At 39.0% G+C, this 26,602-nt stretch overlaps 2 protein-coding genes across 2 annotated transcripts in view; one reads left to right on the top strand and one right to left on the bottom strand.

The window, feature by feature from the left end:
* dnajb11 (DnaJ heat shock protein family (Hsp40) member B11) overlaps window positions 1–24,607 on the bottom strand; it is a 35,867-nt gene extending 11,260 nt beyond the window's left edge. Inside the window, exons 1-6 of the mRNA XM_072578871.1 lie at window positions 24,341–24,607; window positions 23,905–24,061; window positions 14,064–14,161; window positions 13,405–13,537; window positions 5,622–5,764; window positions 3,888–3,970 (exon numbers count right to left, since the gene is read on the bottom strand). Coding sequence (XP_072434972.1) covers window positions 3,888–3,970; window positions 5,622–5,764; window positions 13,405–13,537; window positions 14,064–14,161; window positions 23,905–24,061; window positions 24,341–24,405 — 679 coding nt within the window. The 5' untranslated portion in view covers window positions 24,406–24,607. The remainder of the gene's footprint in view (window positions 1–3,887; window positions 3,971–5,621; window positions 5,765–13,404; window positions 13,538–14,063; window positions 14,162–23,904; window positions 24,062–24,340) is intronic.
* A 290-nt stretch (window positions 24,608–24,897) lies between these two features.
* Window positions 24,898–26,602, top strand: part of tbccd1 (TBCC domain containing 1) — a 36,212-nt gene continuing 34,507 nt past the window's right edge. The window contains exon 1 of the mRNA XM_072578868.1: window positions 24,898–25,136. The gene's annotated coding sequence lies outside the window, so the exon portion shown is untranslated. The remainder of the gene's footprint in view (window positions 25,137–26,602) is intronic.

The following is a 26,602-nucleotide window of genomic DNA, read 5'->3' as shown; positions in this document are numbered from 1 at the left end:
ACACAATGCTGTAGTTTCAGGTTTAACAATAAACCAGAAGTTTTAGAAATTAAGAACAATAGAATGATCCAAACTATAATGAAATGAAGATTTTGGACACAGGAAAATACAATTCCATTCATGCCAACAACACTTCTTTACAGTACTCAAACCAGAGAGAATTACCTTCTCTTTGAAATCTAGAGATTAAATTTAACTTTGGCTTCAATTCCAGGTCTTGAGAATTGGACAGTTTTTTTCTGGAGCCCTCACACAATTGAGCTAAGCCTCTCAGCTTCACACAATTCTTCAGGGTTAAGTAAATACGTCTGGTGTGGAGTCTTTAAACTAAATTCCGTATACTCTGGTAACCGCTTTGTAAGTAGTCCCAAAACTACCTCCCTTTCTAAGGTACAGCTTCAACACTGCAGCAAACTAAAATTTACTTTTCCCCTTCAAGCAGTGGGTATTTCCCTAACCAAAAAAAAATCAAACCCCAACCTTCTAAACTGAACCCATGCACAACAGTTGACTTTGTTTGTTTGTAAACTTTCCAAATGTAACATCCAATTACTCTCCAAGAAGGCTCTCTAAAAAATATTTAAAAGAAATCACAATGACTGCAGAAATACAAATTAACTAAGCCTTTTCAGCCACACAAACCCATGTGATATTTGTTAATAACTCAAAATTCCAAAAAGAAATATTAAAATCTACAAATCACACACCTTACATCACATAAGCAAATAGTAAAAACTATAAAAGAGGTGAAGAATGGAAGTGTAAACATTTGACTTTTTTCTGTCAAATTGGATCGGATTTCAACCTCTTAGGCAAAGTAGTTTCCATTAATCCATTGTTAATCAGGTGACAATTCCTTTCTATGGTGCCATCTTTACTGGAGCTAGTAAATGTAATCTGTAATTTTGGCTTATTATTGACTTTAGTTGGGAAGGGGAGAGAAAGGGGAACATATCCATAAATGATGGGCAAGTGGAGAAGGAAATCAAGAATGGGCCAGTCATCACATAAAAGATTGTTATGCCAGGAAGAGCATGAATACTTCTGAATTTTAATAAAAGCAAAAACCTGACTTTTATCTCTGGCATGAAATAGCTACTTTAATCTTAATTGGTTAGGCAGAGGACAAGCATATACTGTCCATTTTTACCAATTTCTCTTATGAAATTTCTAACTGGGGATTTACAATGAGCATTGAAATCAATTTGCATCTTTGAACAGTCACCCAGTTGTCTGAAGCAGAAATGGTAGGATATACTTAAAGGCCTGTAAGGTGAGGAGTAAAAAGGGAAAAAAAAAAGAGGATCCCCAAATTGGTTTAGCTGGTTGTAATTTTTCCAAAAAGAAATAGAATTATATTCCCTCTGCTACATTAGCTATGTGACCACATTGAACCCTTGAATTCATGCCAAAGCTATGGGCAAGCCAATCTGTTCAACCATGAAAGCCATCAACCACTTCAAATGTTGTTAACTCAGCTAGAAAACAGAAGGTTATCTTTTGCTTGGATAACAGCAACACTTGGTGTCAAATTTATATTTGTTTATAGAAGTGTTTAGTCATATATTGTCTTTATCAAGTAAAATATGTAAAAGCATGCCACAGAGTAGAAATAGATACCAAAACAGCAAGAGGTGACCTATAAGAATAGTTGGGAAATAAGGAGTTTTGGAAGCAAAGTAGTATGGCAAAACATTAAGGCAGGGAACACTAGAAAATAATCAAGGCAAGATCAACATACATCTCTATGACTCGAAGAGCTAAAGACAAAGGGGCTGACAACTGCTGGCAGATAACCAGATTGAAGTGAGCCAGAGGATTAAGGCAAAGGCAAACTACAGTTGATTTGTTAATTCAGTACATGAAGGAAGCAAACAAAGACACGATGGGCACAGAAACAAGCAAGCAGAATGGCATTTGAGAGGTTAAATAGAGAATTCATGAGAGAAAGATTTCGAAAACAGAATGGGTAAAAGTACAAGTGATTAAAGTTGTGCAAGGTATTTTAGCAACAGACAGGCTATGGGGTGGAATCTGAGCTCCCCTGTGTTATAAACTATCAGGTTTTACCTTAGCATTGCAGCTGGAGAAAACAAAGTTTACTTTGTGAAAGTGACTGTCTCCAATATTAGATTGGAGGAGCATAAACAGAAATTGCGGAGGAAACTCAGCAAGTGTGGCAACATCTGTCGAAAGAAAGTGGAGATAACACTGAATCCAGTGACCTTTCTTCAGAAAAGAAGGGTCACTGGACTCTAAACATTATCTCTCACTGTTCCAGACCTGCTGAATTTCCTTCAGTAATTTCTGTTTTTGTTTAAGACTTCCAGCATCTGCAGTTCCGTCTTTTATTTTAGATCGGAGGAGACAGTGTTCATTTACAATCTGAGGTCAGAGACCATGATATAAAATTCTTCATCAAGATGGAGGGTGAAATAGTTGAATCCAAATCTAAAGTCCTGAATCGAAACAAAAAGGAACTATGAGGATATGAAGCAAGAATTCAAGAATCAATTGCGAACTAAAAAGGGGTTGATGGTAGATAGGCAATAGTTCATATTTAAAGAATGTGTGTGGGTGAATTACACATATTCTGGCCTGCTGCGAAAATTTAAAAGGTAGGTGGCTTAATTATGACTTACAAAATAAATTTTGGATAATATTATATCAAAAGAGGAGGTATACCAAATTTCCAGAAAAAGCAACATACCCAAGGATTGGGAGCATTTCAGAATTCAGTAAAAATGCACAAAAGTTTCAAAAGGTTGGGGTGGTGGGAAATGATAACAAAATTGCTAGCAACATAGAAGCTGACCATAAAAGCTTCTGTATAACATGACGACGAAAAGATTAGTAAAAACAAATGTAGCTCCCTTACAGTCAGACGCTGGGGAAATTATAATGGAACAATTGAAAAGCAGAATTGAATACATACTTTAGATCTGGTTCACAAGAGGGGACAAGTAATCTTTCAGAAATAGTAGGGAACCAAGGATCAGCAACAGGGTAGAAATGAAGGAAATCAGTATTACAACAAAAATGGTGCTGGGGAAATTAGTGGGGTTAAAAGACTGATAAATCTAATCACAGAGTACTATAGGAATTGACCCTGAAAATACTGGACGACCACCACTAATGCATCCAAAGTCCAAGAGACTTTGTAGGAGCAGTTCCTACAGATTGGAGCATGTCAATTGATATTCCACTATTTTAAAAAGGGAGGGAGATAAGAGAATTACAGTCTACTATAAAAAAATAACAGAATACTTGGAAAGCATTAAAAGGATTAATAAAAATTAGCATGGATTTATGATTAATCATGCACAACAAATTGACTGGAGTTTTTTTGAGAATCTAACAGCTGGAATAGTTCAGGGAGTACCAGTCATAATCGTACTGAATGGAGGAGTAGGTTTAAAGGACCAAATGGCTTCCACTTTCTACGTCAGGCAACTAATACCTCAAGTCGGTTCAGATAAGTAGGAGATAAGTAGATCTAGGTGTTATCAGCATGTGGGTGACTGCTGAACTAATCAGTTAATGTACCTTGGTAAATTATGGAATACAGAATGGTTGGGGAAAGAGGATACAATCACAGGATATTCTACAGGCTGCATCGAAGTGGAAAGGTAGGCTAAGCTGTTTAATGATTTGACCAACCTTTCAAGCAGCTCCTGTTCCTCTTCTTTAAAGGCGAAGTGACAGGAAAATGTACAGATAAGATTTGCTTGGCATCAGGAAGCCTAAAGTATCAACTGAGTATAGGCTATTTACTTTCAAACAAAGGAAACCCACTTGTCAGCATAAGATCCTCTTATCCCTAAATTATAATAGCCAGCAAACTCCTGTGCAGCCTGATGTTTGACAATAACTTGAATAGGACATACCTTCTCCAATGAAAGGATATTCCATTCCATCCCGAACACCAGGTTCTATTTCCACTTCAAGTGTCCTCTCCTCATTTACAAGCCTAAATATTTCAATGAAAACAGAATGAGACAGAACTCCATTTAAGTAATATCTGTACTTCTGTATGTGATGACACCTTTCGATGGTAAATGTGGTAAATGTTATTGATAGCTCACTCAAATAATAGAGTTGAAATTAGTTATGCATAACTCTAGAACTGCCAAAAAAATGATTTGAAGTTTTTTGCTTTGCAATGAACGGGAGTAAGAAATATTAATGTAAAGACTGCATAAAAAAAGGAGGATGCACATTTGTACGATATCTACTCAGTCATTGCAAAGAATTATGTTGACAACTAATTTGGGACAGTCATTCAGGATCGAGTATGGCATACTTAAAATGTACTGGAAGCTATATATAATGGGTCAGTCTGTTATAACACATGTTTCGTTAATTGGAATTCACTAACACAATTGACGAAATGGGGTCATTGTTTCTACAGCGCTAAGTTTTAAAATGTGTGTTGGCTGTAACGCAATTATGTTGCCAACACTTTAAGCACTGTTTCTAAAGCACGATTTTTCTATAACACAGGATTGTACAAGGACACAACCATCATGTTATAGAAGAACTCCCTGTACACAGTGTCCTGTTCTTTGCAGGCAGAACATGTACAAGGACTGTGCCCGTTTCAACTCAAGAAAAGGTAATAGTACTCTCCTTTCAGTTCAGAGCAAATGACCTGTCAGAATGCTCGGCTGCTGTAGGTTGGCATTAACTGGTATATGCTCCATGGCAACACCTCTTACCACTCCTAAGTAGACTTGCCAACTAGTCAGCACATTCCTCCCAGTATAACTGTTGTTTTCCCTTTGACAATTTAACTTTCAGAACTTTAGTAATTTAATGGATTGAAAAAAAAACTTAGCAATAACTCATTCTGGAATAAGTGGTTTCTTGAGATGAAAGGGACAAGGATAAGCGGTTATATAGGAATTAAAAGCAACTTGCTCATCAACCGTCCATGGAAAGACGTTGAAACAGCATTAACAAGCTGTTTCCTGGAAAAGAGGAGATAACACTGCTGCTTCATGACAATTGGGCAATTAAGTCTGCTTGCAGAAGGAAGATCCTGAAGTAAAGAGGTTAATTACAGGAAAAGCAGTGTTTTAAACAAAAACAGTAACATGGAACAGGGGAGCTACTTCTGGTAAGAAGGCAAGCTACAGGCTCAAGTCTCCAGGAAAATAATCAATATTGGGGATGAAAGAATCTATTAAATCATCAATGATTCACACCTCAAACATGAAAGACAGACACTGTAAAAGAATCCAACACCAGAACAATTTAGTAATAGAACTTTGAAGATCAACACTGCACAAGGATTGAACCCTGGACATTTCCGGAGACCGATACTGTTGGTTGGAATCCTGGTTCAATTCCACCATTAATTGGCAATAGTCAAGTTGAGTTGCGAGGCTTAAACTTGCTCGAGTGGTCTTATTTTGATGCTACATGCAATAAAATATAAATCGTTATTTCAATATTTGATTGCCTGAGATTTCTTAATACGCAGCCGATTAAAGGTAACTGGTGGGAATTTACAAAAACACTTTTACTTTTTCCTTGTGTGAGTTGTCCAAATGAGTGCAAGACAAAAAGCTTTGACAAATGCATTTCTCCAGCAAGTTAATGTTGAAACTAATACTCACTTAACGTTGGGACACTCATCACAAACCATTTCCTGGGTCATCTGGAATCTTCCAGGGCCTAATTGTGTGGTTCTCATTTCCTGTCTGCAGTTGCATTTCCTCTTTCCAGGAGCTTGCTTTGCCACTGGCTTGTTTCTTACAACCTGTAAAGTTCACAGAATTGCTTTCCAGTTGTATTTAAGTAGTCCTTGAAATACTAGTCATGCATTTAAAAGGCATTATGTTATGTACCAATGTGTTGTTTTACAAGCATATGAAGTCGGAGCAAAACTTGGCCATTAGGTCATTCAAGCCTGTTCAAACATGCAATGAGATCATGACAGATCTGCTGTGTTCTGACTTCCACCTTCCAATCTACCTCGGATTGCTTTCAATACCCAACAAGAATCAAAAGTTATCTACCGCTACCTTGAAAACATTCAGTACCCCCCAGCTTCTAAATAGAGGGTTCCAATGTCATACAGCCCCCAAGAAACATTTCCCCATATCTGTTCTAAAAGGGCAACTCTAATTTTAAAAATACAGTGTCCCCTGGTCTTTACTCACCCAATAAGAGGAAACATCCTTTCCAAATTTACCTTGTCTAGGCCAGCCAGGATCCAATAAAATCTCACCTCACATTTCTAAGTCTGATGAAAACAAGTTCAGGCTTTCCTCCTAAGACAAGCCACTCATCCCAGATATCAATCCAGTAAATCTCCTGTGAACTGCCTCTAAAGCATTTACATAGTTTCTTAGATAAGGAGACAGTTCTGCAAACGGCATTCAAGATATGTCCTCATCAATTCCTTGTATAACTAAAGCATATCCTTCTTCCTTTATATCCAATTCTTCTCATAATAAAGGATAACATCCCATGAACCTTCTTAATCATTTTCTTTACCTGCATACAGCATTCCCTGTAAGCTGTGCATCTGCTTGGACAATCCATGCATACCAATGTACAGACGCACTGACTTCCAGTTCTAGAAGCTGCTGCCGCTCATTGACCATGGAAATGCACAGAGTGGCAGCTAAATTTAAGGGACCATAGCCTGCACACTAACTTTTTGTGATTCATGCATTAAAATGAGACTGTCTACACCTCTGAATTGTGCAGTTCTTCTCCATTTCAATAATGCTCTGATTTTTATGGTCCCTGCCAAAGTGAACAATTTTACATTTTCCAACATTATATTCCATCTGCTAGATTTTTGGCCAATCTACATCCAGCTGTATTCCCATAATCATCTTTACAATATATTTTACTACTATTGTCACATGCACTTTCGCTTATCATTTTTATTGCAAATTGGTTTTCTCTTTAAAGTACATCAGTATGTATTTTGCAGATAATGAAGTCAACTGCTTCTTCGCTCATTGACCCAATGGATAAGTGAACTATAATTTAGCCAGACTGACCAGGAAAGTTACATCTGTCAATTTAGCTACATCCAGTCAGTGAAAGTTGGGCAGGAGTACAATTGACCTCTCATCCCCCACAATTATCTCTTGGAATGGGTAGCAGAAGAGTAGGAAATAGAAATGATAGTGAGAACCTAACCTATTGCCTTCCAGAACAACTGCTGGATTACAATCTTTCAAATATTTTCTGATCCAAGATGTTACAGCAAACCTATGAAGCTGGTGGGTCCTGAATCCATGCCTCCTGGTTCAGGAGGTAGGGACGTAGCTCGTGCACCACAAGACCGGGCTACAAAACATGGTTATAAATATGTACAAAATAAAACCTTACTGAAATGCTAGTTGATTTTTTCCCCCCCAGGAGTCACTGAATCATACAGCATGGAAACAGACGCTTCAGTCTAACAAGTCCACAGCAACCATGTTCCCAAACTAAACTAGTCCTTCTGCCTGTCTTTGGCTCATATCCCTCCAAACATTTCCTATTCATGTATTTATCCAAATGTCTTTTAAATATTCCAACTGTACCTACATCTACCACTTCCTTTGGCAGTTTATTCCACACTAACTACTGTGTAAATTATAAAAAAAAAATTGCCCCATATCTCCTTTTTTAATCTTCCTCCACTCATCTTAAAAATATGTCCCCTAGTTTTGAACTTCCCAACTGTAAGGAAAAGACTTTTGCTATTCACCTTATCTATACTGTTCATTATTTTATAAACCTTTTGGGGGAAGAAAAAAATGTGATTAAATTTTTTTAAAGGCTTACACTATTTAGGAAATACACATTTTTAAAAATAAATTTAGTAACTATAAAGATATAATTCCTCATATCCGAGAAAACACTTGTTAAATTTTCACTGAAATTCGCAAGAGTGATGAGTGATGAATGATAAATTCACAATAGTGGTACAATAATACCGAATATGTTCCAGTTGGCAGTTAACTTAATTACATATTTGCCTTTGTGTGTTCCTAATTTATATTGTGAAGCATGTCTATCAAGTTACAGTATAAAACAGGCCGAGTGTCCCAACAGAAAATGTAGACTAATAGTGTACAATAATATTTTGTTCCAAGTCAAAATCATTTATGCTCAAATTAATTTCATGATCAAATAATTATTTCCTTCAAACCTGCTAAAGTATTAGTGACATTAATGTCAAGATGTAATTTTGCAACCTAATAGTAGTTCACAGGTGCAACAATAATTTCCACTCAATTATGTCTACCACAGCAATACTTTAAGGATACATGTAGTGACATTTTGTTCTTTTGATTAATGTATTTTAAGAGGAAGTAGAAGCAGAAAATGCTGGAAGTACTGAGCAGCTCTGGCCAGATCAGTGGAGACAGAAACCAAGCTAACATTTCAACAGAAAGGCAAACTCTTATTAATTGAGTAACCATGGTAGAGACAAGACTATGTTCATGCTTTTCACACTCTACTCCATTCTAATGAAGGAATAAATAGTGATATAAATTGTTTTACTTTAAACAGTTTTATCTCCATTTTTTGAAACATCTATAGAATTTTAAAAATTATTTTTAAATGAGGAATTGAAGATTAGCTATCACTTAAATAGGGCTAGCAATAATCTAAACACTCATTTTAGTCACTTTTCAATAGAAAGTAATTCGTCCTACATAGTTTTTATTAGGTTTTACTTGATGTCTGGATTAGTCTGCTCTGTCAACAGTTTTAAATTAGGTAGATAAATTCATTATTTTCAATTTAAACTAATGGGGCCCTCTCATAAGGACACTTAATATTTTAGGATTAACCCTGATATGAATACATAGACGTAGCATCACTATTCTCAGTTCGGTATTCAGGTCTATAGTCAAATGTTCGATTTGTGTTGGTTTGTACATTTTGACACTGACTACATACAACTACAGGGTTACTTTATCGGCACGCATGAGGGGTGGAGGGAGGGAAGGGAAGGAAGCAAGGAAGGAAGCAAGGAAGGAATCCAGCTCCTTCAATCCAGCTCCGCTATTCAATAAAAGGTTATGGTGAACAGATTTTAACCTCAACTCTACATTCCTGCATATCCCCAATAATCTTTCCTCCCTTCAGTAATCAAGAATTTACCTCTGCCTTAAAAATATTTCAAGGTTCTGCACCCAATGCCTTGAGTAAGTGAATTTCAAAGACTCTTAACTCTCAAGAAAAAAAAAGTTTCATCCTCTGTTTTAAATAGGCATCATTTTTAAACTATAACCCCTAGCTCTAGATTCTCACACGAGAAAATTTCCCTTTAGTATCCACCTGCTCAGGTCCCCCCCAGAATTTTATGTATTTCAAGTAAATCACATGACTTTTCTAAACTCCAAAGGATACAGGCCTAGCCTATCCGACCTTTAAGGCAATCCACTCATTCCAAATATTAGTTGAGCAAAGCTTCTCAACTTTTTTTCAAAGCATTAACATCCTTCCATAAGTACGGTAACCAGTACCATACATAGCACTCCAGATGCAGTCTCACCAATGCTCCATATAACTGAAGCAAAACCTCCTTACCCTTGCATTTAATTTCCCTTGTAATAAAACAAAATATTGTATTAACTTTCCTGGTATTTGCATACTAACCTTCTGGAATTCATGCACCAAGACACCCTCTGCATCTCAGAGCTCTTCAGCCTCACCATTTAGATTTTTTTTATTCTTTCTGCCAAAAATGGGCAATTTCATATTTTTACCACATTAGGCTTCATTTGCCAAATAATTTTGTACTCATTTAGCTTATCTTATATCCTTTATAGGCTCCTTATGTCTTCTTCACAACTCAAATTGCTGCCTATCTTTGTGTCAAATTTAGCTACCTACCTTCGATCCTTTAATCCAAGTCATTTATATAAATTGTAAAGAGTTGAGGCTCCAGCACACACCCTGTGGCACTCCACTGGTGACATCCTACCAGGCTGGAAAAGACCTATTTATTCCTACTGCCTGCCTCTGATTAACAAACTGATCTAATGTTAATGTTACTACCAACGCTGTGAACTTTTGTTTTCCATAATATTTGATGTGGCACCTTACCAAATGCATTTTGGAAATAAAAATACAATACATCTGCTGGCACCCCTTTATCTACAGCACAAGTTACTCCTTCATTTTTGTATTTTCTAATCAACCTGTTCACAGCTATTATTACACACCTCGGAAGCAGATGGGCCTTGAACCTGAACCTCCTGCTTAGCAGAAGGAACACTACCATTGCACCATAAGACCACCAATAAATTAGTTGTTAAATACGATTTCCCTATCACAAAACCATATTGATTATACCTTGAGCTTATAAAAGTGCGTATTTTGACATCTTTAATAATAATTTCTGACATTTTTCTCTACAACAGATAAAAGCTAACTCATTTGTAGTTTTCTGGTTTCTGCATCCTTCTCTTTTTGATGAAAGGGAGTTACATTAACTAATTTCCAATCTATCATTGGATAGAATGAGTTTTGGAAAATTAAAACCAATTAAAAATTAAAAACTATTTCAGTGGTTACTTCTTTTAAGACTGTAGGCTGAAATCCATCAAGACCTGGGAATTTATTAACTTGGAGTTCAAACTTTTTACTCAGTATTCCTTCCCTGGTAGTCATTGTAATTTTCTGGAATTCCTTTGTTCTTTCCAATTCCCGATTTATAGCTGTTTGCAGGATGCTATTTGTATCCTCGAGTGAAGACCAATGCAATATACATGTTCAGTTTGTTACCATCCCTTTATTCTGTATTACTAATTGCTCAGATCTATTTCTATAGCACCAATATTCACTCTGTAAACGTCTTTGAATATCTGATAACTTTCCTATCTGTTGATGTAATTTTGGCTGACTTTCTTATATTAAATTTTTCTCTCCTTAAACTTCTAGTAATTTTTTTGTTTTCAAAATGCTGTCTAATTTTTTGACCTGTCACTTATCGCTGTGCAATTTTTTTTTTCGACTTCAATGTTATCTTCAATTAAGTACAGATGGTGGGTTAATCCCTTAAAATTCTTATTTTTTGGAATGCACCTACTCTGCACTTTCTAGAATATCCCCATAATTTGTTGCCACTGCATCTCTAATGACCTATCCCTTAATCTAAATTGTCAGTTCACTTTCAGTAATTCTGCTTTTGTGGATTCATTGTTACCCTTGTTTAAAGTCAAGCTAGTAGCCCTGAACCGACACTTCTTTCCCCTATACTGCCTGTAAAATTCAGCCATATTATGGTCACTGTTACCCAGGGGTGCTTTCACTAAGAGGTCAGTAATTAATCCAATCGCTGATCAAAACCAGATCTCATATAGCCTGCTCTCTGGTTGGTGCCATAACAATGCTAATCTAAAAAACTGTCTAGAAAACAAACAAAGAGTTTCTCCTCTGGACTACTTACTCCTTATCTGATTTTTCCAGTCTACATGTAGGTAGAAATCTGTGTCTATTAACAAGCTCCCATTGTTTCTTCCTTGATATCTTGTGCTACCATGTGCTTTTGGGGAGCCTGCATACAATACCCACAAGTGACCTCGTGCCTTGATCATTCCTTATCTCCACCCAAATTGTTCCGATAACCTAAATTCAGGAAACCAGGCTAACCTTCTGTATTTTGCTAATATCATCTTTAATTAACAGAGCCACCCCCACCCTTTCCTACCTTCCTGCCTTTTCTAAAAGGTACGAGCTGAAAACGTTTTGCTGGAAAAGCGCAGTAGGTCAGGCAGCATCCAAGAAGCAGGAGAATAGATGATTTGGGCATGAGCCCTTCTTCAGGAATGAAGAAGGGCTCATGCCCGAAACATCGATTCTCCTGCTCCTTGGATGCTGCCTGACCTGCTGTGCTTTTCCAGCAACACATTTTCAGCTCTGATCTCCAGCATCTGCAGTCCTCACTTTCTCCTTTTCTAAAAAAGATACCATAGTCAATATTCAGGACCCAATTTAAGTCAACCTACAGCCATATGTCAGTTATGGCCACTAGGTAATAATTATTTATCGCAATTCAATTTGAGTTAAATCTATTTGAGTTCATCTATTTTGTTTTGAATACTATGTGCATTCAAATGCACTGCCTTCAGTTTTGTTTTCTTATTTTTATAATCTCATGTTGTATTTGTTTCTTTACTCTTCAATCTGCATTCTCTATCGTTTCCGGTCATCGTTTGTTTGTTATTTCCCACATTAATTCCTTCCTCGGTTGCATCTTCCCCATTCTGATTCACCACAACTTCCCACAATTAGGATCTTGCGCCCACCATTTAGTTTAAAACCCTACATCCCTAATTGTGTGGTTTTGAAGACCGCCAATCCCAGGACAATTCAGGTGTAGACAATCCACTGGTACAAATCCCACTTTGTCCAGCATTGGTGCCAGTACCCCATGATCCAGAACCTACTTCTCCCACACCAGCTTTTCAGCCATTCATTCATCTCTTTAATGTTGTGTACCCTAATGCAGAGATTACCACCTTTGAGATTCTGCTTCTTAAATGGTGCTCCCACAGCTGGCTATGCAGAACTTCCTTCCTAATTCTACCAATGTTACTGGTGTCTACATGGACCATGACATCCGAACCTCCACCATCCCATCCCACCCCCACCCCCCGCCTCCCCCGACCCCCGCACCATTACAAGTTCTTCTGTAGCCCAGAACACACATCTTGACTCGTGACCTTTGCTTCAGAGAACATTGTCAATTCCACTGACTATTCGGTCCTCTAGAACTATATTCCTTTTGCCTCCCCCACTTGAATGACTTCCAGTACTAAGGTGCCATGGTCATTTCACTCATCCATCCGACAGCCCCCACTCTCACCCAAACAAAAGAACGTTAGACCAGATGGATAATCACACAGGCTGACACTCCTGCACTCCGGGTCCCTTTATCTACAAATAAGCATTGTAGCAGAAAGTCTGCAAAACAATGGCACTTCAGAAGTCTGAATACTGCATAACTAAACGTGTAATATTTAAACAATGGCAGCTCAACCTTCACAACTGATTTCAAGTTAAATTAATAAAATATGCCAATCTTGTGGTCATTTCAATATAATACCTTGATGATTCTGTCATTCTACTATTAAAATTAACAATATGGCCATTACTCATAATCCATTCCTTACGGAAAGCAGTCACATGGAGATCAAAGATCATTGATCTTTGTTCTTAATTTATTTTAGAGAAAGAATTTATAAAGCATCGTCTTCTAAATTAACAGTCGAGCTTTTGCACCAGATAGAATGAACATGCTACCAGGAGTGACATGACCACGTTGATACATGGATTAGAACAAAGTGTTCTAAGGTAATCAACAAACAAAAAATATTTAGACAGATACAGAATAGTGCACAAGGCAATATTTCTGTTTTAATTAATACTTACTTCCACAAAGTTTCCCGAATACACTTCTTCAAGTGTAACTTCAAGGTCCACAATAATGTCACTTCCTCGAGGAATGTTCCGGTCTTGATGCCGTGGGCCGCCTCCAAACATAAAACCAAAATCTCCAAAGAAGCTGCATGAAAAACAATGATTTGATAAGATCAAGCAACAGCAATGTGAAAGTAAAATATATTTGGAGATTTATTTTAAATACTCAAACTTATCATCACATTTACAGGCATAGCAGTCTCTCCAGAAAGAATATAGGCGAAGTTATCATTTCTGATCCATTAAGACCAAGGAGTTTCCAAGTTCAATGCTTCAATGTTGCTAAATTATTTGATGTTAACTAGAAGAGTAGGGATACTGCACAAACATCCATTGTGCTGCTAGATGAAGACAGTGAAGGGGGAAAAATACTGTCAATTCTCATTTGGTAGATACACAATAACCCCTAGTTTAAAGATTAGTCCTGTATTTTAACTTTGTACTGTGACAAAGCAAAACATGTTTCCTTGGCAAGTGAAAATAAATTCTTCGGAATACCAGAGAAGATTACATTTATCAGAGTAGAGTGCAGAACAGGTCACAAACAATTGATATAAATATTAAAATTTATCTAAAAATGTACTAAGTTAGATACTCAGCCATCTACTTACTGTGAAAATATGTCATCATGGGAACCTTGACGACCTTCCTTTAAACCCTCTTCACCATACATGTCATATTGTTTCCTCTTCTCTTCATCAGACAAAACCTAAAATATAATTCAGAGTGCTCATTAAATTAATCATTTAGTCCAAGAGACCTTCAGGCACTTTAGTCACAAGACTACACAATCACACAAGACACTTTCTTCCAAAATGAACACTCCATTCAGCACTACCCAAAACCATAGAACCAAACTCTGGAAAAAGTCAAGATCACGTTTAAATAGGCTTTGAATCAAAGTAGATAGACTTGTGACATCCCACTTTTGTATGACAGATCACGTTACAGAAAATCAGTTTTCAAACTTTTGCACTGCAATTGCACAAGTCCAGGATTAAAAACGAAGTCTTGTTTTCAATAGCACCTTTCACAATCATTAGATCTCTGCAAGCACTTTACAACTGATGTAGTACTTTGGAAGTGTAGTCACTCTTGTAGGAAACGTGGCAACCAACTTGAATCACAGAAGCCCTACTGTGTGGAAACAGGCCGTTTGGCCCAAATTGTCCACACTGACCTTCCAAAGAGTAACCCACCCAGACCCATTCCCCTTTCCTGTGACATTACATTTACCCTGACCAATGTACCTAACCGATACATCCCTGAACACTATGGGCAATTTAGCATGGCCAATTCAACAAAAACGCATATCTTTGGATTGTGGGAGGAAACCAGAACAAACCCACAGAGACATGGGGAGTACATGCAAATTCCAAACAAACAGTCACCTGAGGGTGGAATTGAACCTGGGTTCCTGGTGCTGCGAGGCAGCAGAGCTAGCCACTGACCCACCGTGCCGCTCCAGCAAAACTTCCACAAACAACACCGTGACAATAATAAAAACTCTGATCTGCCTATTAATTGACAGATAAATATCGCCAAAGACACTGCATACAATTTCCTTGTTCTTCTTGAAATTAGTGTTGTAAGATCATCCAAGGAAGGGAGGTCAGTTTATTGTCTCCTCGAAAAGACAGCATCTCTGATCAGTGCAGCACTCTCAGTAAAAACCTGGAGTGAGCATAGACTTGTCTTCTCTGCTCAGGCACTGGAATAGAACTTTAATCTGGGACCTTGTGGATTCAGAGGTGAGAGTGCCACCTACTAAGCCATCATTGATACAGTGCAATCTGGACTTTACAAACACAACCTAGACTAGATTTTAGTCAAATCTGAGGCATTTAATTTTACAATTACCTTCCCACAACATTTACAATCCTCTGCCCAAAAGATACAGATGGACTTTTAAAGTGAACATAACTTTTCCTATCTTGTAGATCATCAAGAAATTTTCCAGAGGTTCCACATGGTAGACCGGCTAATAAGGTTAGGTCAACGTGAACAAATGCAAGGTCTCGCACTGTGGCAAAAAGAATAAAAGCACAGACTACTTTCTAAACGGTGAGAAAATTTGTAAAGCCAAAGTACAAAGGGATCTGGGAGTGCTAGTTGAGGATTCTCTAAAGGTCAGCATGTAGGTTGAGTCTGTGATTAAGAAAGCGAATGCAATGTTGTCACTTATCTCAAGAGGGTTGGAATATAAAAACACCGTTGTGCTACTGAGACTTTGTAAAGCTCTGGTTAGACCCCATTTGGAGTACTGTGTCCAGTTTTGGTCCCCACACCTCAGGAAGGACATACTGGCACTGGAATGTGTCCAGCGGAGATTCACATGGATGATCCCTGGAATGGTAGGTCTAACATTATGAGGAACGGCTGAGGATCCTGGGATTGTACTCATTGGAGTTTAGAAGATTAAGGGGAGACTTAATAGAGACGTACAAGATAATACATCACTTGGAAAGGGTGGACGCTAGGAAATTGTTTCGTTAGGTGAGGAGACTAGGACCCGTGGACACAGCCTGAGAATTAGAGGAGGTAAATTCAGAACAGAAATGCGGAGACATTTCTTCAGCCAGAGAGTGGTGGGCCTGTGGAATTCATTGCCGTAGAGTGCAGTGGAGGCCGGGACGCTAAATGTCTTCAAGGCAGAGATTGATAGATTCTTGTTGTCTCGGGGAATTAAGGGCTACGGGGAGAATGCAGGTAAGTGGAGTTGAAGTTCCCAGCAGCCATGATTGAATGGCGGAGTGGACTCGATGGGCCGAATGGCCTTACTTCCACTCCTATGTCTTATGGTCTTATCACATTGGATCCAGGGGAAGTTAACCACTGGATACCAATTGACTTGAAGGTAGGAGACAGAGTGGTGGTACAGGATTGCTTCTTGGACTGGAGGCCTATGACCAGTGGTGTGCCACTAGGATCGGTGCTGAGTCCAGTTTTTTGTCAATTATATAATTGGTCTGGATGTGAATATAGGAGGCATGTTTAGTAAGTTTGCAGATGACATGAAAATTGTCAGTGTGGTGGACAGTGAAAAAAGATTATCTCAAAGGACAACAGGACCTTGATCAGACAGGTCAGTAGGCTGAGGAGTGGCAGATAGATCTAAATTGAGATAAATGAGAGATGTTGTATTATCATAAGGCAAACCAAGGCAGGATGGTTGATGGTAGGGCCTTGGGGAGTGTTGCCAAACAAAGACCTGGGGCGCAGGTGCATAGTTCCTTAAAAGTGACGCTGCAGGTAGACATGGTGGTGAAGACGGCATTTAGCACACTTACCTTCATTGGTCAGAGCGTTGAGTATAGGAGTTGGGACGTCATGTTGCGGCCATATAGGACATTGGTGTGGCCAGTTTTAGAATATGGAGTTCAGTTCCAGTCACCCTGCTATAGGAAGGATGTTGGTAAACTTAAGTGGGTGTAGAAAAGATCTACAACAATGTTGCCGGAATTGGAGGATTTGAGCCATAGGGAAAGGCTGACTTTTTTCCCTGAAATGTCAGAGGCTAAGGGGTAACCTTATAGAGGTTTATAAAATCAAGAGGGGCACGGAATGGGTGAACAGGCAAGGTCCTTTCCCCAGGGTGGGGAATCCAAAACTAGAGGACATAGGTTTAAGGAGAGAGGGGAAGGATTTAAAAGGAACCAAAAAAGGGATATATTTTTCAGGTAGAGGGTGGTTTGTGCATGGAATGATCTGCGGGGGGGAAGTGGTGGAGGCTGGTACAATCACAATATTTAAAAGGCATCTGGATGGGTATATGAATAGGAAAAGTTTAGAGGAATATGGCCCAAATGCTGGCAAATGGGGACTAGGTCAGATTGGGGTGTTTGGCTGGCACATAAGTTGGACCGAAGGGTCTGTTTCCATGCTGTATGACTCTATGGGCTTTGCTGGAGACATGATGATCATAAAACAACAACTGTTGTGGTTCTGTTCGCCGAGCTGGGAATTTGTCTTGCAAACGTTTCGTCCCCTGTCTAGGTGACATCCTCAGTGCTTGGGAGCCTCCTGTGAAACGCTTTTGTGCTGTTTTCTCCAGTATTTATAGTGGCCTGTCTCTGCCGCTTCCGGTTGTCAGTTGGAGCTGCCCACTGCAGTGGCCAGTATATTGGGTCCAGGTCGATGTGTTTGTTGATAGAGTCTGTGGATGAGTGCCATGCCTCTAGGAATACCCTGGCTGTTCTCTATTTGGCTTGCCCTATAATGGTAGTGTTGTCCCAGTCGAATTCATGTTGCTTGTCGTGTGTGTGTGTGTGGCTACTAAGGATAGCTGGTCGTGTCGTTTCGTGGCTAGTTGGTGTTCATGTATACGGATCGTTAACTGTCTTCCTGTTTGTCCGATGTAGTGTTTTCTGCAGTCCTTGCATGGGATTTTGTACAATACATTAGTTTTGCTCATGTTGCGCGCCAAAAATCGTTAATTTCAAAAACCACCAATCAGGAATGGACACGGACCATAGAACAGGCCGTCACCATAGGACAGAACAGGACCACACACCGCAAAAAAACGGCACTAAAAGAAAAAATGGCCAAACTAACACACAAAGAAGAGGACACCACAACACACACCTGGGTTAAAAACCTCTCCCACAGACAGCTCACAGACACGGAAAGAACAATACTGGCCAAGGGACTCAACCACAACCACAGGGACGCCAAGACAGCAGACTTCCTAGCAGCACTAGAATGCACACTCAGGAACAATGGACTGACAGAAGAGACACAACAAACTGTGAGACAAAGTATCGTACCGCTGATAACAAGAGAAAAACAAACACATAACCTCAACACCAAGGAGAGGGAAGCACTAAAATCACTAAGAAACGATAAGAACATAATTATACTACCAGCAGACAAAGGCAGAATGACGGTCATCCTGGACAAAGCAAAGTACATGCAAAAAGCACAACAACTACTTGCAGATACCAACACCTACCAAAAGAGGGAGTTTGACCCCACCCCACAGCTCACCAATAGGATAAACAACACACTGAGGAATCTACAATAAAAAACGGACAGATAACCAGGTCTGACCTACAAAAGAATGAAACCTGAAAGCAACAACACCCCCAGATTCTATGGACTACCCAAAGTGCACAAACCAGACATCCCACTCAGACCCATAGTATCACTACCAGGGACACCATCACACAAACTGGCCAAAGAACTACAGCAGAAACTGAAACACCTGATCAGCGGATCCAGACAATCCATACAATCGACACAGGAATTCTTGGACATCAGAAATATACACATAGACAAGGAAGAAACTATGATCTCATTCGATGTAATGGCACTGTTCACCTCCATCGACAAAACACTAGCCAAAGAAACAATAGCCAACCTGCTGGACAGACATAACAGACAACAGGACGTTGAACCTATCAACAAAGACGGCATACTTAAACTACTGGACTTGTGCCTCACAACACACTTCACATTCAATAACCAAATATACGAACAAATCAACGGAACACCCATGGGCTCACCGATCTCTGGACTCATAGCAGAAGCAGTAATGCAAAGGTTAGAACAAACAGTCTTACCACAACTTCAACCCAAACTCTGGGTCAGATACGTGGATAACACCTTTGTAATAATTAAAAACACAGAAATAGAGAACACACACCAGATCATCAACACCACACTCACAGGAATCCGATTCACTAGAGAGGAAGAAAAGGACAACCAACTCCCATTCCTAGACGTGATGGTACAGAGAACACTGAACGGAGAATTCACCACAAATGTTTACAGGAAAGCCACACACACAGACCAAGTCCTAAACTATGAAAGCAACCACCCCAACACACACAAACGAAGTTGCATCAGGACACTATTCAAAAGGGCCACAACACACTGCAGCACACCAGAACTACTAAAAGAGGAAGAGGAACACCTATACAAAGTATTCGCCAAAAACGGATACCCTCGCAATTTCATCAACAGATGCCTAAGGGAGAGACAACGGAACGAGGACATGCCGCAACCCAAAGGACTAGCCACACTACCATACATCAGGAGCATTTCTGAACTGACAGCCAGACTACTGCGACCACTAGGACTCATAACAGCACACAAACCAACAGCCACGCTTAGACAACAACTCACCAGAACAAAGGACCCGATACCCAACATGAGCAAAACTAATGTATTGTACAAAATCCCATGCAAGGACTGCAGAAAATACTACATCGGACAAACAGGAAGACAGTTAACGATCCGTATACACGAACACCAACTAGCCACGAAACGACACAACCAGCTATCCTTAGTAGCCACACACACACACGACAAGCAACATGAATTCGACTGGGACAACACTACCATTATAGGGCAAGCCAAATAGAGAACAGCCAGGGAATTCCTAGAGGCATGGCACTCATCCACAGACTCTATCAACAAACACATCGACCTGGACCCAATATACCGGCCACCGCAGTGGACAGCTCAAACTGACAACCGAAAGCGGCAGAGACAGGCCACTATAAATACCGGAGAAAACAGCACAGAAGCGCTTCACAGGAGTCTCCCAAGCACTGAGGATGTCACCGAGACAGGGGACGAAACGTTTGCAAGACAAATTCCCAGCTCAGCGAACAGAACCACAACAACGAGCACCCGAGCTACAAATCTTCTACCAAACTTTGAAAACAACTGTACCAATTAAAGTCGTTTATGACTGGGTGTGGCAAGAGGAAGAAAACTAACTTTTCTCAGGGGTGAAACAGCACGTCAAATCCAATAACAGGATTTAAGATTACTCTTGCCATTTCAATTAGGAGTTTGAAATTAAGGCTGGTACCTTCAAATTAACATTAGATCATGCTCCTAATAAGCACACAAAACGTTGCTAATGGATATTCTAGTTGGCCATCTTTCAAATTCGATTGAAGGTATTAATTAGCAAAAGCTCAGATGATACATATTCAAGTTATATATGTGAATGAGCTACAAACATGTTTTGAATTCTCATTCATTCCTCTGGTTTCAGTCTTTCCACGGGATATGCCAAATTCAGGCAAGGTGATTGGTAATACTATTATGCAAGCATGTTTGCTTTCAGAGAAGTTCAATTTTGTATTTAAATTTCGACCTCAAGGGCAAGGTGCTAGTTTTAAAAATACTCCCCAAATATGCAAACTAAACTGTAGCAAAAAAGTGGAAAATGATCACTTTATTAAAAAAAAGTTGCTGGCCTGAGTTCAATAAAAAGTTGATCTCTATTTCAGCACATGATGTGATCCATTTTGTAGATGTTAAGATACATTGTACCTTTATGTAATTAGAATTTGTTTTCACAATACAAGTCTCCTTCACAGACACCCTTCAAGGGAACCCTTGAGTGACGATTAATTACGTGATGCATGCACAAACATTATATAAAGTTTCTCTGTGTTAAGGCAGCTTAGAGATAACTTGAAGAGAAACAGTTTGGACCAAAAATCGATCAAGACTCAATAGCTCAACATTTAAAATCAGGAACATTCAATATGATCAGGTTAGTTTCAGACTGAGTCACTAATGAAAGTTGACAGGTTAGGCTTGTCACTGGTTCTGGAATCCTTACTACCCAACTCCAGATAAGCCTACAAATTAATGCCACAATCCATAAGGCTAGCCTAGCTGAACAGATTGCAGAAAGCTTAAAAGAAAACAAAGAAAAGCTGAAAATACTGTCTACAGGTATAACCACTGCCACTAATAAAAATCACTGAAGTCAGCTCTTTGTAGTTTTAAAATTATTTTTAAAAATGAGGAGAGAAAGCATAAAAAAAGTGGGTCATTGAAATACTTTGTTGCAGAATACATTATAATGAATGACAAGTGATAAAGCAGGCATTAGGAAATTCAAAAAGACATATACAAGAAACAAAAGAAAACGTGAATAATTAAAAGTTAAAAGGAATCATGAAAAATATCAAGGTCAAGCAGGTTCCTGGGAGGATACTAGGGGAAAATAATAAGATCAGGATAAAGTGGACAAATCCCTCCCTAAATATCAACTTGCTCCTTCCCCCAGTCCTGGAAATGTCAGCACACCCATTGCACAGATGCCTTATGGCAGCCACAGTTAAAATTGTGAAACTGTAGGTCAGTGTAAAAGCCAGAGGGCTGCAAATTACATGCAAGTCAATTTAACTTCTGCACAGAGGAAACTTTGAAGAGATAATTCTGCACAAAATTAATGGTCACATAAGCATATACAAGTTAATTAAGAAAATCCAAAGTGGAATTGTTAAATGCAAATTATGTTTATCCAACTTGAGTTGGTAAGAGTGATCGTGAGGATAATGCTGTTTTTATGGTGTAAATCAGCTTCTAAAATGCAATTGTAAAAATGCCACACATTCACTTATGATCAAAGTTAGAACTTGTGGATTGAAAGGGTTAATAGAAACATGGATCTAAAATTGGCTGAGTGACAAGAAACAAAGATGAATGGTTGTTTTCAGATAGGAGGAAGATTTAAGATAGAAGGAAGATTTAAGATAGATTTCCATAGGAATTTATGTTAGGACCCCTACTGTGCCTAACAAATTAGTAACCTATACAAGGTACAATTTCCAAATCTGCAGATGACACAAAGCTTGAAACATTGTGAACAATTAAAATAATGGTTTGGACAGCAAGGTTATAGGCATGGTGAAATGGACAGACAAGATGAAATGTAATGCAGAAATGAGTGAAATTATGAATTGGCATGAAGGTGGCAGAGAAACAATTTAAAAAAAGATAATTTAAAAGGGAGAGCAGGAGCAGAGGGACCAAGTCTATACAGTCAGTTCTGTATAGACTTGACTATATAGAAGTTGCATTCTTGTGCAACCCCATTATAATCCAGTACAGCCAACACGTTTTAAAAATTTCACGCTGTAGAAAGTGACCCCAAATTGTCAATTGCATTACAGCAAATGTGTGTTGTAACAGAACAACCTGTCCACAGAAAATTCCTAAAAGGTGGCAGGACACATCAAGTGAGCAATGAATAAAGCATGTGGCATTCTAGGCTTTTGTTAAAAAAAAGGGGTGTAAAGTCTAAAAGCAATACATTTGTTAAACCTCTACAAAACATTGACTCAACCTCACCTGGAATGTTGCATCCATTTCTGGACACCACATTTTAGGATGAGGGGATGCAGAAAGAATGGTTCCAGGGCTGGGAACCTTTAGTTACATAAAGAAAGACTAGAGAGGATGGACTCTGTCCTTGAAGAGAAAATTAATAGAAGTATTCAAAATTTCAGGGTACAGATAGGGACAAGTCATCCACAATGGTGCAATGATCAAGAACCAAAAAGAGAACAGATTTAAGATATTCAGCAACAGAAGCAATGGTGACATAAAGAAAAACTTCTGCATGCAGTGAATGATCAGGGTCTGGTATGCACTGCTGAAAATTGCAATGGAAACAGGGTCAATTTAGATTGTCAAGAGGAAACTGGATCATTATCTAAAAAATAAAACCTTGCAGGGCTACACAGAAAACACACGAGTAATGGCTCTAGATGAAGTGCTCCTTTGGAGGACCAGCAGACATGACAGATCAAATTACCTCTTTCTATGCTATAACCATTCCATACTTCTAGAAAGAAAGTTCAGATTCAGTGTCTTGAGCTTAATTTAAAAAAAAACAGAGCCAAAGACAAATGTCAAACTGGGAAAATGAATTGAAATAGCAAGAAACTGGGAGCTCAGGATTGCACCTTCAGACAAAGCAGAGGACTGTTAGCAAAAGTTACCTAATTGATGTCCAGTTTCCAGACTATAGAAAAGGCCCCACCAAGGTAAAGGAATACAGAACTGCATTTGTTTAAGGAATATTGGGATGTCCTGTGGTCATGGTAGGCCTTTCTTCCTGAAATTGGAAGAAGTTCACATAAATTGTTGCTTTACTGGTGTTGCGAAGGTCAATGGACAATCATTGCACCTAAACTTAAGCTTCTTAAATTGGTTTTGCCAGCTAAACTCCAGCACACGCTTGGAGGCCCTAAACTATTAAACGCACTGTGAATTTACTTTCTTACCGTTCATAAATACATCTCAGTTATAAAACAGACAGACAATCTAGAAAAATTGTTAAGAGAAACACCTCGACAATTGTATTGTTTTAGGAAGTGCAGACATTGAACTATAAAGTGTACGAGTCCTACAAAAGTGTGACTGAAACAATATGTAAATTGAGAATCTTATAGGAGCTGCTCCAGCAGTCTGTTGGATTAGATTATAGTGTGACCTTTCACCCGTTAACCAACAACCAATGAGCTGAAGCCACACAGTCTCCCTGATTTGTCATCACTAGAACTCAGAAGTGAAAAAAAAAGTGACTGAGACTTCACAGGGAAAGGCCGAAATGTACCTGAAGCGAACCCTCTCTCCCAGCGCTACACGGGCATTGCACACACTCACACAGCCTACACTGCCCCTGCTCAGTACCTCATAAGCAGCACCCAAATCCTGGAACTTATCCTGCGCTGCCGGGTCGTCGGGGTTTCTGTCGGGGTGTAGCTGCAGTGCCAGCTTGCGGTAAGCCTTCTTGATATCCTTCACCGAGGCGCTTTTGGATACCCCCAGAATCTTGTAGAAATCCCGCCTGTCCTCAGACACACACAAAATAAAAACAAGAGATGTAAAGAAAATAACACACAACTGAAATAAGACTTTACAACAGCTTCATTTACTGATGAAGCAACACACTGGGCAATCCCAGCAATGTTACAGAGAGAGCTGAGTAAGTTCCCATCCCCGGTGATCACACAGTGGGTCAGTCTAACGTGTTAATATCCAGGATATTCATTCAGAGTAGGGAAGGAAGAGCGGCAGGAACCCGAGCTGGAGCTCTCTTTCCGCCCCCCCCTGCCTCCCCACTTACCCTGTCAGCACCTCTCCGCTCAGACACAGCAGTACAATACACACAGAGCGCACACCCGCCGCCATGCTGCACACTTTTCCTCCTTCCTTGTTCTTTTTTTAAATGTTTTGGCGTTTTGGCTCCGCTCTCCACGTTGCTCGCTACGAGCTAGTGAGCGGCAACTACCGGCAGAGGCAGCCTGGCTTCCTCATGCCTGACGCTTTCAGGAGGGAGGAGTCCAAGCCTTTTAGTCCGGCTACTAGACCTTCTCATTCGTTTGCATTCGCACCGACACACACTTTACAAGAAAGGGGTTGGACAAAGGAAGAGGAGGGCATAGGGGTGGAGCTGTGAGTGAAGGAATATATGCATAGAATTCTAATAAGTCAAAAATGGAACTAAAAATAATAAAGGCGGGAAATCTCATTTATATTTTCGCCTTCATTTTTTAAAAATAAAATGCTTATTGACAGTGCGTTAGATGTTTTATAAGTTAAAAATACTGAGCTAAAGTTAAATGATAAAATATTATTGCGTTAGGTAAGGGACAGTCCTGTGTAAGTTTTTATTTCACTTCGCCTTTTAGTTGCTATACAGTGCATTAGTCCCAGAAGTGTTAAAGGCTTCTCCCCGGAAAATGGAAAATACCGTTATGGGATAAATGAGGGAAAATTGAAAAAATATTTGAGGGAGAGTAAGATACGAATTTTGAGAAGAAATGTGTGCGGTGGGATTTGTTTTGCATTTCTCCATGAAAGAGATAACGTAGATGGTCACCTGTGCTGGACGTGTTCTGTGATTCGAAATAAATTTAAAGGTAATCACAGCTCATTTATTGTTTGAGGTATATTTATAACACACTTTATAATAACATGCCGTGCTAACTCTTCTCCACCTTCAAAAGCATCTTGCTATGTTCGGCTCTATTTACTTTTCTTACTCCAACATTGTGAAGCATCTTGGGAGATTTTACTCAGCTGTAACATTCATGCAAGTTGTTATACTTGAAATGTTCTGGAGATCGTACTCTTTGGTGGTCTGGAATTTTTAAAAATCTCTTACAGACAGTTTAGTTTAATTTTAATCATTCCCTTCATTTACTAACAGCATCACTGTTACAACATAACACTGATACCTATAAGCCAGGCTAACTGGATTCTAATAATCCAGGAGAGTAGAAATCGCTCTTCTTTCAAGACCCCTGGCCACTACTCCGTCGTACTATCAAAAACAGAATACTTTTATACACAGGTTTACAAAGGCATTACTGTCACAAACATAAAAGTTAACGAAAACACTGCATGTTCTGAACTAGACAGATAATAACAAAGGCAGAAGTTGGTACTGCAGATGCTGGAGATGAGAGTCAAGATTAGAGTGGTGCTGGAAAAGCTCAGCAGATCAGGCAGCATCCGAGAAGCAGGAAAATCGACATTTCGGGCAAAAGCCCTCCATCAGATAATAGCGAGGGACAATAATTCTGGAGAGAAGTTAATTTGATACCGAGTTTCATTCCGAGGTCAGAATTAAACATTGTTTATTAATTTCACAAAGGAACAGCCTTGAATGTTATCACATGTGAGGACCAAGCAATTAAAAAGAAGCAGAATACTGCAATGTGGATATAGAATTAAACAGAAAATGTTGGGAAGGTAAAACTCAGCAAGTAAGACAGTATTATGAAGATGTGGGTGAACCATATCTTTTAAGAGACTTAAAAGCTAGCAGTGACAGCACCAAGTGTTCTCAATAAGGCACAATGTAACATATGCTCCAGCTACAGGAGTAGCTGGTTGCCTGGAGATGACAAAAAACAGATTTGAATTTGCCCAATCAGTTTAAATTATTCCCCGAAAAATACCAATTTCCAATCAAGTTTGAATTGAGTATATTGACAATCTTAAAAGCCAATGACACAGTCTGATGTTCTGGGGTATAAGACCGGGAACAAATTGAACAGTTGGGAGGAGAACTGCTAAGCACCAATGATTAAAAGAATGCCTGATAAAAGCTGTCTTAAAAGTACCCTTTTTGATCAGTAACCTGTGAAGCAGAATCCCTAAGAAGAAAAGAAGATCCAAATAGAAGAACCAAAAGCTGCCTGGTTTTGAGATAAGAAGTGTTGTCTTGTAAATCTTAATTGGAGTTTTATCAGATTAGTATTATAGAAGGGAAGGTAAAAAATAGATTAGAGTAAGGATTTGTACATAGCTGTTGGTTAATTATTCTCTGTTATACATTAAGAAATAAAGTTGTTAATTTTTACTTTAAATACTTCTTGGC

The sequence above is a fragment of the Chiloscyllium punctatum genome, chromosome 10 (genome assembly GCF_047496795.1).
Source record: "Chiloscyllium punctatum isolate Juve2018m chromosome 10, sChiPun1.3, whole genome shotgun sequence".
In the NCBI taxonomy this organism is placed as follows: Eukaryota; Metazoa; Chordata; class Chondrichthyes; order Orectolobiformes; family Hemiscylliidae; genus Chiloscyllium; species Chiloscyllium punctatum.
The sequence above is the reverse complement of the archived record's forward strand: the minus strand, read 5'-3'. Positions and strand labels throughout refer to the sequence as shown.